Source organism: Silene latifolia, chromosome 11 (genome assembly GCF_048544455.1).
Source record: "Silene latifolia isolate original U9 population chromosome 11, ASM4854445v1, whole genome shotgun sequence".
NCBI classification, from domain to species: Eukaryota; Viridiplantae; Streptophyta; class Magnoliopsida; order Caryophyllales; family Caryophyllaceae; genus Silene; species Silene latifolia.
In genome coordinates, this window is record NC_133536.1 from 48,839,245 (window position 1) to 48,854,313 (window position 15,069).

Here is a 15,069-nt window from a genome sequence, read left to right on the forward strand (position 1 = left end):
ATGAAAACCTATTTCGCGAGGGAGTGCACTCGGCTACCCCGGGGTACAAACCTTGTTACGTAGGGGAAGTGGGTGATAAATGTCTATCCACCGAATTTATGTTGATGAAGGTTTCATCGGCTACCCCGTGCCCAAATTAATGTAAATTTGGATCATGGACACATTTATTCGAAATTTGGATTGAACTCAACAAAAGTTTTTGATAAGGGTTTCATCGGCTACCCCGTGCCCTTGTCGGATGTGTTTTGGGCTATAGATAAACATTAGAGTAATTTTATCGACCAAGAGTTCTAAAAGTAGAATCGATTAAAAGGTTAATCCACCAAGTTATATTGATAAGGGTTTCATCGGCTACCCTGTGCCTAAGTTGATATGAATTTGGGTCTTGGAATCATTTATCTAGTTGGGTAGAGGTCACTAGAAAAATGCAATAAAACTTGTTTAAATTATTTTACGAGTATTATTATTAAAACGACATATGTTTTATTCCTTCTATCTTTTGTTTTGTAGACCACTTCTTTTTCTCATAACAAATGGCTACACCAAACCCAAACGCCACGCCTCTCGCTAATTCATCATGGCTCCGATCCTTCATGGATCGATGTAAACTTGAAAAGAATGGGTCAAATTTCTCCGATTGGGATGCCCAACTCAAATTAGCCGCCCAAGGTGACGACAAGCTTCGTTATCTTACCGAGGCCTCTCCACCCGAACCTAATACTAGATCGACCGCCGCCACAAGGGAAGCATATGAGGCTTACCATAAGGAGTCCGCCGCAATGAAAAATGTGTTGATCTTTGCGATGGAGGCGGATCTCCAAAGGAGAGCCTTTAAGATGGGCACCGCTAATGAGATTTACTCCAAGCTTGTGACAATGTTTTCACAAACTCCGCGGATCGTCCAATATGAGGCGGCCGCGGCATTCTTTGATCTCGACTTCAAAGAGGGCCAAAAGGTTAGCCCTCATGTGCTCAAATTAATGGAGCTAGTCGAGACCTTGAAGATTCAAAAGGTTGAAATCCCCAAAGAACTCATTGTAGATAGAATTCTACACTCCTTATCCAAAGTCAAAGCGTATGTTCAATTCCGGGTGAATTTTAACATGCAAGACAAGGACGTGTCTCTTGAAGAATTGCACAAGTTACTTGTGCAAGCCGAAAGGGACATGGGGTTAAATGTGAACCCACTCAAGGATGTGCTTAACATTAGCACCAAAAGCAAGGGGAAGTTCAAGAAGAATGGGAGGAAGGGTAAGAAACAAGCTCCCACTTTCACCAAAGCTAGGACTTATGAAGCTAGCACTTCCAAAATCAAGAAGGGTCCTCTTGATAAATGCCATTATTGTAATGGTGTTGGACATTGGAAAAGAAATTGTTTCAAATACCTTGGTGATATTAAGGCTGGAAAGATCACTCCAGTAGGTAAATGACTATCCTTTCTTTTATGTTTCTAATTCAACTATGGCATTGTGATACAAAGTTGTGATAATGTATCTCCCTTTTATTGTAAATAGGGCCTCCACCAAGCAAAGACAAAGGAAAATAAAAGCAAGCTTGAGAAACCATAAAGAAGCTAGGAATAGCTTTCATGAAGCTTTGCTTTTTATTGTCTTATTTTAATTATGTTTCGGATTTTAGAACCTTTTAAGTTTCCGTGTTCGACATGGAAAGGTATTTTGGATAATTGGTTGTATTTTGGATAATGGTGGCTTGGTTTGCAACCCAAGTCACCCGTTTTATCGTTTTATCCTTATTCTAAAATTCGTCTTTACTTGCTTGGTCTTAGAAACATATGATTATTCACTTAAAGTGATCTAATAGACAATTATAATGATGAGATTCATTATATGTCCACATGCTTAAGGCTTGTGTATGATCATTTACAAAGTGTCATTGAGTTTATGAACTCTCTTAAAGGAATGTCAATCACCAAGTACACTTACAAAATCTAAAACTATTAGTCAAACCTATGAGATAGTCCTCCTTATACTTCAAATCATTATTTGTGTGCCATAAGCTATCTTTGAATCTCTAGTGTATTTATTCTAAAGATAGAGTGGGAGAAAATGAGGACACAACACCAAGATAAATCTATATACTTGTGTATACGAGATCTACGCAAGAAAGAATGATTTGAATAAAGGTATATCTATTTATATAGTATACCCAATAGATAAGATCTATGGTCTCGAATAAAACTACATGAAAAAAGAGACCAAGTGAAGTAATCAAATGAATGTTTTCTCACGATAACTACACGAGGAGACCAAAAGAAAGTTTTGGAAGAAAAAGACTAATGTAAAGTCTTAACAAGAGTTTTGACTAGTTTATGATAAATTTTGACCAATAGTTTCAACCTTGATATTTACTTAAGAGCCTAAATGAATTAAGTAACATCCTAGAAAATAAACATGATTTATGACTAGAGGTTGCAAGGATTGATATACCGATATCATCAATAGCTAAGTTTTAACCACGCAAATGTCATTACTTAACCTCATTGTGAAAATGAAATAAACCTCCTTCCAAAAGGGTATTTCGAAGGACGTGTTTTAGATATTATTTATATTTGAATAATGACATTGCTACACATCATTATGATATGAATAAGTTAGAGATTAAAATCTCTTTCCATAAGATTAAGATGAGACCACTTCAAAATGAGTATTTTGAAAGGATATGATGGGAACATATATGGTTTTATCTCAATAACTTAACAAAGCAATAAATTTCAATTCTTGAAATATCTCAATTGAGTAGTCAATTGCGGATCATGTGGAATTAAGTGGGAGTTCGAAATTATCATGTGAAGACATGGAATTTAGTGGGAGTAATCCTCTTATAAAAGTCTATAACTCATCACTCATTGAAGAATGACGAGATAATACCTTCCTTCACAAAGGAGTATTTGAGTTTTCAATTCTGGATGAAAATGGACTATGATGAATCCAATTACATTATGAGATGTTGGATAAGTATTGAGACATTCACATCAAATCAACGAGAAACGTAGGTTATTCATGTAAATGAAAATGGAATTGCCATTAGCAGTCATGGTCGTTCCTTGAACCTAAGAATGGTTGATCTCATGATTATTAGTTACTAATGTTTCCGCCATTAGAATAATCATGCACATGTCCAATAATGATTCATATGCATAAAAGCATGATGAATCGTTGGAAAACCATACAAGAAACGTCATGAATTCTCGAGGAGAATTTGATGAGCGATTTCAGTGTTTGAATAGAAGACTCTGTTGTGTGCCAAGAGGTTGCACATATTGCAGTTCGAACACATGTAAGGATTTATGAAAATCCTAAGCTCTCAAGCTAAAAGGAGAAATAGCAAGTTTGGAAAGATACTTAGTTGAATAAGAAGTTACTCAAAACTAATCTTTCCTAAAATGCTAGGACTTGTGAGAAGTGCTAGGCAAATCATCTTGACAAATTGTTGCAAGACTCTACAAAACATATACCTAGTGTATTGTGCGTGGATGGAGTACTTGAACAGTACAAGTTATATCATTCACCACAAATTCGTTTGTGATAATCGACAAGGAAGTTCTTTCAAGATAAAGAACTGAAACCGAGGTTGTGAACCTAGATTTGTACTTGGTAAGGTTCATGCTATGAGAAGATAACATGAACGTAAAGGAAAATGCGATTATAAGAAGTTTGAACACATGGACACATGATATGTTAAACTTCTATTGCAATCAACAAGTGTTTACACACTTACGATATGCATCACAAGGTTGTAATATGGTATTGACTACCCGAGTGTGATGTCGACATTTGTCGTTTGAGTTATTATTAACTCACCTTATACTTTGCTATGTCCAAACGGGTTGTAGAGACAACTGAACCCCGTTAAAGTGAACACGGATTAGCATTGTATTTGCCCATAGTTACTTACATGAGGTGACGTCTCGAAGTGACTAGAGTGTGATGCGATTGATGGCAAGTTCAAGTGACATAGAGTCATGTGAGATAACTAGTCGATCACATAGGCAGACTGTTAGGAACATTTTGTCGGGCCTTATGACCGCTTATAGAGTTCTGGCAAATTTATATAGCCTGGTCGTGGCGAGAGCTACTATAGTATTCTAATGAGTCGATTCTTTTGACTAAAAACTATTCGCCTAAGATGGCACGATTTGATTAACTTTGATTTGTGTTACTACGACCTTCGTAAATGGGGTCAAATGGGCATATTTTGGGTTATGATGGCTGTGGCTAGTCGAAGGGAATGAGTGCGATAGGAATTGTCCATCCCTAGTCAGGGTTATAACAATATCTTAGGGCCACTCGAGGAGCAATGAACTGGAAATGCGTGGTCATGCTCGGAATATGTCCATAGTGGATAAATCCGGTCAATCAGTTATTCTCCAGATCGAGGAAACCACTCTCGATATGATCACTTGCAAGTACGACCTGAAAGACACCTTGCATTGAGTGGGAGATAGTAATAGGACAAGAGAATTGGTGACGCACACTTGTCGAGGACAAGTGGAGATTGTTGGAATATGTGTCCTCCGACAATAATGCGATCACAACTGTTGATCATGATGATCACATGTTTAAGTCTCATTATAAAGAATACAATTGGGAAGTAATATTTTACTGTCAACTGGTCCACACATATCGGTAATGATTGGCTGACTAGAGTTTGACATTACTGTCGTGCGACGGTGGTGACCAGTTGATCCCCTTAGGTCATACCTAAAGGGTAACACTCTTAATTGATTATTTAATTGATCGTATGACGATACGGGTCAATTAAAATATTTAAAATTGACGGACGATTTTGGAAGTAATATTTACGTGTCTTATTGAAATTTGATTAAATAAGATACGGTCTAAGTAATCGAATTGTTTCATTGCTTAGATGAAATTATTGTTTAAGAAAACAATTAAAATTGAATGAATTATTATAAATACAAGTTATTGTGATTTATAAATTGGTAAAATATTTTGGTACAAGCAATTATGAATTGCTAAGTCGATTTTTGTATATGACGTATTTTTATTAATACGTTCATTTTTAATATGTTAAAAATACATAACAAATTTATGTAACATATGACATGTGACATAAGACAAATTGACATTTTGACAAAGATAATAAGGAGTCCATATTATCTATGTAAACCGAAATTAAGGGGAGTATTAGGGAGTTTTTGTGTTGATTATGTTAGTGGAAAACATAATCATTTCCTACAAAACTAGCCATGCAAAACCTAGTTGTCATTGTGAAGACAAAGTATTGCATGTATTGGTCCCTCCCCTTCCCCTTACCCGGTTTTTCATAAGAGCAAAACCAAGGGTTTTGCCTTATTATTAACATATACACTTGATTATATTTTAGTGTATTAGCCAATTCATTCATTCATCTAAAATTGATTTTTAGAAAGATAAAAACTCTTCCTTCTCTTCCTTCTCTCTAACCGAAATAATAGAGAGTTCCATAATATTTTTGGGTCAATTTTTCCATTAAATTAATATTATTCTAGTATACATAATATTAATTTGATTAAGAGTTTACCTTGGGTATTTTACTTTGGGAGGGATCCTACACTTGGATCCTAGTTCATCCATTAAGGAGAGTACAAGAACAAGAGAGAAGGAGAACTCTCTTGTGCCCATATAAACCGAAATACCAATGTAAGATGAAGATTTCTTCTTTAAATTGTTTATAGTTTGCATGCATAAGATCATCATTTAATTTTATGACTAAATTAACAAAAACATATATGAATATGTTAGTAGAGAGATCTAGATTTCTAACACAACAATGACCAACCTTTTCTTGGGAGGTGATTAAGGTGATTAATTAGAGGGAGTTTATAAAATGTAATTAGGTTTTATAAAAATGATTAAGAAATGTCGATGTAAGTTTATGTCTTTCTAATCACTTTAATCAAAACCGCGCAAAATACATCCCCCGACCGGACACTCGGTCGAGTGTCACAACCTCACTCGACTGAGTACGACCTACTCGACCGACTGCCTCACCAGCGCGGTCGAGTTACTCCAAAACAGAAGCCTGACAAATCCCAAGATACCACTTGGTCACACCACTCAACTGAGTACAGCTCACTCGGTCGTGTGCCCTCACCTACTCGACCGAGTACAAAACCGTGGTATTACATAGAGAGCACGGGTGGGGGGACCGATTGAGAAGGGTAGAGATTAAGGATGGTAGGGGTGATGAAGATAAGCGAAGGGAGGATGAGTGGGTGGGCTGTAGACGACCAGGTGATGGTGTGGTTAAAGTTAATGTTGATACGGGGCGGCTGGACTGGCGAGATGGGTGTGTTCGATTAGAGTGCATATGGAATGGGAGTCAGATGTTGCGGAAGCTATGGTAATATTGCATGGCATGAAGGAGGCTAGAAGACGTGAGGAGCGACGGATCATCATTGAAAACGATTGTCAAGTGGTCATTAATGCGATTAATGCCGAGAGGCGCGATAGGAGTGATATTTCTTTAGTATACGAGGATATTTTTGTTGCTTGTAATTGGTTTAACTCTATATCTTTTAATTGTTTTCGTCGGAAGTTTAATAGTGTAGCTGATAGCTTAGCAAATTTTGTTCTTTGGCAGCCGGGACGTCGTAGCTGGGATGATGAACCACTAGATATTGTAACTTTGCTGGAGGCTGATTTACGTAATAATAATTAATCTCCTAAAGGGGTTTTCTAAAAAAAAAAAGAAAAAAAGAAAAAAAAATAATTGAAACACCCAAAATAAAATAAATAAACAATTAAAATACAACGTCATTACTCATTCATGGACGAGTTTTACTCAATCATGGACTTTTTGCCATAATTTTTCCACACATTGCCCTCAATCTAAAAACAAAGAAACAAATTCTCTCTTTTACTCTTCCTCTCAAAATTAATCAAATCTCAACGAATTGATTAATCAATGATTTTATTTATCATATTAACAAGAATTCTAACATCATTAGTTTTGCTAATTGTTTTGTATCAAATTAAGTTGAATAAATTAAATTAGGGTTAATAAAATTGGGGGCTATGCTATATTAAATTAGGGTTTGAAAAAATTATAAAATTATCAAACTATGTAATACGCTTGGTCGCTGACTTCTACTTTCGAGTACTTTTATATGGTTTCTGCTTGGGGAGGGTACGCGTATATCGTTAATTTGATCCCCTTATATGTGTTTATCATCAATTTGCCTATAATTGTATACATGTGCTTTGAATGTTGTTGGCCATGCGAAGTCGGTTGGTTAGATTTCAACGTGTTCAGTAGGGAACAAACGACTGCTATGGGTGTTTTTTCTTGATCCGAATTGTGCTTTTTTCTCGTATAATATTTTTATGTGGTTCACGGGTGGTCTGGGTGGATGAGATTTATTGATTATGAAACAAAAAGGAAAATGAGGGTGTAGAGGGAAAAAATTGAAAATTGAGGAGTTGAAATAAAAGAGATAAAATGGTCATTTCTTATATAAAAAAAAGTAAAAACCGTAAGCACCACCCAAATAAAAAAGTACGTATTTGCTAAATCCCGCACAACGCTTTACTCAATCCCGCACATTTTGCCTCTAACATTCCAACTTTACCCTCCCTCTTAAAAACAATTAAAAAAAAGTTTTCTCTCTTCCCTCCCTCTAAAAACTAATCCAATTCAATAATAATTTATCAATCATGGATCTTAATTCGACATGTTAGAAGTAATTTTGCCGTTTTGCCAACAATTTCATTAATACAAGTTTTTTCTTTGATTGGAAAAAGGAAATTTACAATTAGGGTTTTGATTTTTTGTTGTTGTTGAAGGGCTTTGATGTGAATTGGCGGTCGAAGGGTTGGCTGGAGTATGGTTCGACGGTCTTTGGTGGTTGGACGGAGTAGTGGGCGGTTGCTGGTGTACGCTGGTGGTTGTTGCAACGGTCGTCGGTGTACAATTTAAAGATGCATCTCCACACCAATTACAAGAATAAATTAAACACAATTTTGCCATTCGATTTTTGCAGTTACAAATTAAATGATTCTTGTACACTTAATCGTCATCGTCATTGAGTCAGTTCCAAAACAAGTCATTGTTGTATAATTGTATTCTACGTAGTTTTCAATTGATAAAATTTGCAGTATGATATTCCAGTGCTATTGGGGAATTTTATTCTCTTTTGGGATTTTTGATTTCTAACTTAAGGGGAGAAATGAAAGGGGTAAATTTGGGATAAGATGTTAAAATGTGCGTGATTTAGTAAAATTGTGTGCGGGATTTAGCCATTCCCAAAAAGTAAGACGGAGAGACGAAGGTGATAATTTGGAAAGAAGACGAGGTGAAGGCATTTGGTTCCTGAATTTAATGGTGAGATCATAACATTGGTAAGCCATGTTGAACTAGCAGAGTAGTAGGAGACAACACCACTTAGCTTGGCTCCCCCATACTCTTTCTCTATCTTGTTCTCCAATGACGTCTTATCTCTCCCCATCACCCTCCCACTTCTCCACCACCTCACGCTCCTTATCCAGACATTCCTCTCTCTCCTCTTCTCCCTCTTCGCTCGTACTTCTCCCTCGAAGCTTAAACTGGAGGATCAATGGTGGACGATATTTGCATAAGGAGGCTATTCTCGTTAGAGCTGAAGATAAAGCTCGAAATTCTTCATCATCTCAATTTCAGGTCCTCATATTTAACTTCAATTGCTTCATTTTACTACTTTTATGATGATGATGATGATGATTAGTTCATTTGCTAGAATTTTGTTTGGTGAAACTGTCAATTATTCTGTCAACAGGTGAATGAGAATTCTGTTAGCAGCTGAAAGTTCAATCACTGATTTATGAGCATGTTTATCCGAATGTGTAGAATTTTAGGTATATTCATGTCTTTGAATGTATTTTCCTGCACTGATGTTAAAGAATGTTGCCGTTGTGTGGTTCGTAAGCTAGAATGAATTAATCATCTTATCCGTATCTTATACTCCGTAGTTTAACAAGTTCGGTATTGTGCTGGTAACTTAATTGATTGTCTCGAAGAGAGGATTGTCAGGAATCAATGTGAAGCCTGAAATATAGGTTTTACTTGTGTACTTTTAGTAATGCGTCCATATGTATAGAATAACATAAGTAAACAATTGACTGGGACGAACGGAGTAGTTTATAAACTTATTCATCCATATGTATAGATGTATTTTGCTGAACTGTATGTTAAACATGTTACCCTTGTATGGTGTGCAAGCTATCATGGATTAATCAACTATCTTATTGTTTAAGAAGTTCGGTATTGTGCTGGCAACTGTAATGTAGTACTATCAGATTTGTTGACTTAGTTGATCAATTCAAAGAGAGCATTGGTAAAGAATCAATGTTAAGCCTAGGATATATGTTTTGCTCATTTACTGCTAGGATTAAGTCTTTAATATGTGGATGTGCATGTTTGTATAGTTGATGGTTCAATCAATGAATTTCTTAGAAAGTTTTTGCTCTGAAGTTTCTTTATTCACACATTAGTTTATTCCTCAGGATGTGGTTCCGACATCAGGAGAATGTGATCCTATATGTTCTGTTGACGAATCGAGCTCCAGTGACATAGAAGCCGGTTATCAGCCAAAGACGGATTTGCTGAAAGCTCTTGCTATCCTTTTGGCAGCTTTGACAGGCACTGCAGCTATTAATCATTCATTTGTCGCTGCCAATCAGGTCCTTTCTCTTAGTTAAGGTGTTTGTTTTTTAAGTTGCATGCTTTGGTGCATTCTGGTGGGATTGACGTTATGGTGTTCACAAATGTTGGTGTAATCTTGTTCTTCAGAATCTTGCTATGGTTTTGCTATTTGGAATAGGATATGCTGGCATTATTTTTGAGGAGTCCCTGGCCTTCAACAAAAGTGGAGTGGGATTACTTATGGCAGTAAGCTTGTGGGTCATACGCAGTATAGGGGTAAGGTTTTCGACGTATCTTGGCATAACAACAAGTCAACAATCTCATAACTTCTTTCTTTCTTTCTTCTGATGACATGTGATATCATGTTTGAGGTTGGGTTGTCTTTCATTGATTTCATGATTTGGACTACTGATTAGCCTTACTTGAGGCTATTTCTAGGAATGTCTTAAAGAGGGTCATCTTGAAAGAGCAATTCTTTTACTCCTCTGTGTGTTGGGTACATTTGACCAGAATTTTGCTTTTAGAAATCTATTTAGATTTCACATAATATGTGACACTTTTTTAACTTATATTGTAGGCCCCATCAACCGAGGTAGTTGTAACAGAGCTAGAGCATGCCACTGCTGAAGTCAGTCAAATTGTGTTTTTTTTGTTAGGTGCAATGACAATAGTTGAAATTGTTGATGCTCATCAAGGGTTTAAGCTGGTCACGGAGAACATAACAACACGAAAACCACGCACATTGCTTTGGGTGGTAAGTTTACATTTTAATGTTAGCATAACTCATCAACCGATATTTCTTGTAACATTTGATGAAATTGCTGTACGAGACAGAGAGCACTACAGCAGAACTTGCAGTCATTGTCCTTATTTGGCTATTTTGAAGAAGATAATTATCTGCAGAAATTTCTGTATTTCCTTTGTCTTGTTTGTACATAGTCGACTATGCATTCTGACTTCTCGTTCTGGGCTAAGCTTTCTATTATGGATTGTCTGTGAAATCTTGTTATATTTGGTGAAAGAAATTTTCACCTAGTAAAGATATGTGCTGTGTCAGTGTTTCTTTCAAACTATAAGTATATGAAAATCATTTCTTGATGATGTTTAGTGTACATACATCAACATCGTGGCATTGGGTAGTTAATGCCTCCTTGTCATTCTTTTTTGTTCCTTGGAAATTGGAAATCTACCGCTGTTGGTGTCTTGGTGATATCCTTCTCTTGTATCATGGAAAATTCTGTAACGTAGTTAATGCCTCCTTGTCATTCTTTTTTGTTCCTTGGAAATTGGAAATCTACCGCTGTTGGTGTCTTGGTGATATCCTTCTCTTGTATCATGGAAAATTTTGTAACGTAGTTGGGGTTGAGATTTAATTGTTGCTTTATTTTGAACTTCCAAACCCAGCTTTGAGCCATAGCACACTGTTTACTTTAATGAATGATTTGAGTGATGAGAGAGGCTAGAAATGCGATGGTATTCAGTTAAAGCATATACTAGCTTTTTTTCTCCATCAGAAAAAAAAGTTATAGGTTATGTTTCTTTTTGTCAAAAACAATGGAATTTTTAATTTGGACCATAAACGGTTAGTCTTTTTTTTTTAATTCTTTTGCATTGACATTCTGTGCTCACTACAGTTTAGACTTATAGTTATAAATATCTATGACGGTGCTTAATAATTCGATTGTAATGGCAGGTTGGTTTTGTGACATTTTTCCTCAGTTCGATTCTTGACAATTTGACATCTACCATTGTCATGGTTTCTTTGTTAAGGAAACTGGTTCCACCATCTGAATACCGCAAGTATGCTCTCCAAGCTCTCTAAAATTTCCTCATTTGCTTTCTCTCCTATCAAAGCCTTAACGCGAGATAAAATGCTTGCTTTTACAAAATTTGAAACTTGGGGATTTAATTCTTGTGTGTTTGGTCTGCATTCTTTTATTTCTGATTAAATTTTCTAGTATAGTCCAGACTTCAAACTTTCAAGGTGATAACAATAGAACACATATAAAAGCTGAATCAATAATTTCCATGCTAGTAATTGATACGGTGAACTACTTATAAGATTGATGCTGTTTAGCTTTATTTCATTGTACACAGTAATAATAACACTTTAAAAGTGAAAGGTGAAAGTGATTTGTATAGTTCCCATGCTACTACTTTTAGAAAGGGGTAGGCAAATGTACCCCTTTGTCTCTGTAATTCCTATTGTCCCCATTTAATATTCGTAGTCTTCAAAATTATGCAAGGGGGAATTTAAAATGGAGATTAATTTGGAGGGAGGGGGTATTTTTCTTGGGTAGAAATAGGAAGTTTCTTCTTAGATGGAAATATCTAGAGCACTGAAAAGAATAATCTTTTACATTTTAACTTCAGAAATCATTATATGGAAGTTTATTGGGAGAGACAGCATCGTTCTCTTTTCCTTAACTGTTTAAACTAACTCTCAAATTTCAACATGAAGAAAAAATTCTAGTCAGTAGCAGATTGGTAAAGCTTACACCTGGATTCACCTCTGTTAAAGGCACACATACTTTATGCAGCACTTAAAAGTTAACAATTTAACAGCCGGACAATCATTTTTGGATGTAATTGGCTTTTACATATAGGTCGTTGATTCCCTTTTAAGTCCACGTCTTCCTTCACTTGTTAGAATTCCTTGGCAGGCTTTTGGGAGCTGTTATTGTCATAGCCGCTAATGCTGGGGGTGCTTGGACACCCATCGGAGACGTTACAACAACAATGCTATGGATACATGGTCAAATATCCACATTCCCTACCATGAAGGTTTGTCATTGTATAATGAAGTGTGTCTTGTTTTCTTGTACTCTGTTATCTAGCTACCTGTGATGGTTTAATCGTAAGTGATCTTAAGTGTGCATAACTGGTGCTGATGGTTTCGTCATAGATGAGTTTTGAATTTTATCATGCCATCGCTAATAGCTGTAATGTCTTAAAATTGTATTTTAACCTTCAAGTAATCCTCTGGAACATTTTTTGGCATTTAACTTCTTATCTTTTCGCTAGGAATTTTGGGGTTGCTTGACACTTCTTTTTTCTTGTAAAATGTAGGACTTGCTAATACCTTCTGCTGTATCTTTGGCTGTACCTTTGGCCCTATTGTCGCTCACAAGGTATTTCAATACCATGTCATGTAAAAGAGACGGTCACTTCAGTCTATGCTGAGAAGAAATGCTCTACTGTTTTTGAATCTTGAAACAATAGCAATTCTCTGGTTTTCATTTCAGCGAAGTTAATGGAAAGGCACAAGAATCTGCCAGTGTTTTGGCTTCAGAACAGATGGCACCCCGTGGACAACTTGTTTTTGCAGTTGGCATTGGTGCTTTGATATTTGTTCCTGTGTTCAAAGGCCTAACTGGCCTGCCGCCATATATGGGTATGCTTTTGGGCCTTGGCGTTCTTTGGCTAGTGACTGATGCCATTCATTATGGTGAAACTGAAAGGCAAAGACTAAAAGTACCACAAGCTTTGTCTCGTATTGATACTCAAGGGGCCCTTTTCTTCCTAGGAATTCTTCTCTCTGTTAGCAGGTAACATATGGTCCATCTGCATTGGTTGTCCCTCTAATCTAGTTTGCTTCGGTTTTGTTTTGTGACAAGGGAAGAAAACTAGGTTGAAAATAAGACAACCCTATTGGCCTATTCCATCCATCCTTGGGGATGATGAGGAATGAGGACGACTGGATGTCAATAGCTATCACCCCACCTCGAAATAGGACATGAATTTTCTCAATTGGCCATAAAATTAGCTACTTTATTGGTCTCGAGAAAGTAATGATTAATGAGTATACTTCGCTTTTCATAAAGAAGAAAGTTCACTTAGAACCACTATTACTATTACTGAAGTCTTGTTGCAAGAAATGAAGTATAGCCAACTATTCGAAGTTAACAAAGACAAATCATTGGCTTGTACACATGTAGTAATGCTGATAATCTGAGATTTTACTTCTATATAGTTGTGTTCGTAAGAATTTTTTTTTTTTTTTTTTTTTTTTTCTGTGGCTCAGCTTGGAAGCAGCAGGAGTCCTAAGAGAGCTGGCAAATTACCTTGATGCCCATATTGGAAATACTGAACTTATCGCGAGTGCAATTGGGGTTGCTTCAGCAATTATAGATAATGTTCCTCTTGTTGCAGCCACGATGGGAATGTATGATCTTTCCTCATTTCCGAAAGACTCAGAATTCTGGCAGTTGATTGCATTTTGTGCTGGTACTGGTGGTTCAATGCTAATCATAGGATCTGCTGCCGGCGTTGCTTTTATGGGAATGGAAAAGGTCGATTTCTTTTGGTACTTAAGGAAGGTACATACTTGCATCCTTATTGAGTTATTTCTCGTTTACATCAATTGTACATAGACTGTGAAAATAAGAACCAGTCTGTAATTCCAACACAGCCCTCTTCTTTGAAGGCAAAAACCCGTAAATCTTGACTTGTGATATGAAATGAGCCAAATTTTGGCTTGACCACAGCCCTGATCCTGAACATGATCCAGACCCAGGCCTCGACCTACCCGACCATTTGACAATTATAATTGTACATAATCTAAACACATACTCTGGTCTTGTGCAGGTGAGCGGTTTTGCTTTTGCAGGCTATGCGGCTGGTATTGCTGCATATCTAGCGATTCATAACCTCAATATCTCCCTCCCTACTACTCTCGCAAATGTTCCTTTTTTGTCGGGTTAAGTCCCTGATTTGGATTGTTGTATATTTAAATTGATTGAATGTAATTCGTTTTGGATTCTTCTTATTTAGTAGATATTAGATTTTAATAGCACGAAATAAGGGCGATTACTGTGTAGTATAGATTGGCTGCGTAGGAGGCATGTATTCTGTACTGAGAATAAAATCCGTTGTAACAAGTTTTTAGATCTTTCAATTTCCTGGGTTGGGCTAAAACAATGAATTTGTACTGTTCAGTTCTCTTGATGATTTTCGTTCAAATTGCTATTTCATTTACATATTTTATCAAATCATAATATTTCGACGACCATCACCGTTGAAAACAATGAATTCGTACCATCGCCTCTCCACACCACCTTTTGGCGACCATCACCGTTGCAACCACCACGAAAGACAATGAAGGAAGAAAACGTAAGATCTAAGAGGTGGATGTCAAATATGAGGGTTGTGGTTGTGAGGTGGAGTCGGCGTCTCTAGGGGTGACCTTAGGTGATATCTAGTGTTGAAAAAACAAGATCTATGGCGGCGCCGGTGTGGGTAAGTTGTGTGGAAGGAGTGGTGGGTGACGCCAACAGTGGTTTTCAGTTAGTGGTGGTGGCTGGGAGGTAAATGTCGGCGGTATTCAGGGTTTGACGGCGTCTCACTTCCACCATCTTCGACAACTTTGTCTCACTCAATAACGTCAAAATCATCCCCCCCCCCCCTCTCACGACCTCGTCTTTTCCG

The 15,069-nt window shown here is 36.8% G+C and overlaps 1 protein-coding gene across 1 annotated transcript; it reads left to right on the plus strand.

Annotated features, from left to right (window-relative positions):
- The first annotated feature begins 8,320 nt into the window (after positions 1–8,320).
- Positions 8,321–14,559, plus strand: LOC141611613 (sodium/proton antiporter 1). Its single transcript, XM_074430190.1, has 10 exons — positions 8,321–8,661; positions 9,504–9,680; positions 9,790–9,918; positions 10,220–10,396; positions 11,336–11,442; positions 12,306–12,426; positions 12,712–12,773; positions 12,888–13,190; positions 13,667–13,961; positions 14,230–14,559. The coding sequence occupies exons 1-10, from the start codon at positions 8,449–8,451 to the stop codon at positions 14,344–14,346; spliced, it is 1,701 nt and encodes a 566-aa protein (XP_074286291.1). The 5' UTR covers positions 8,321–8,448; the 3' UTR covers positions 14,347–14,559.
- Positions 14,560–15,069: the final 510 nt, after the last annotated feature.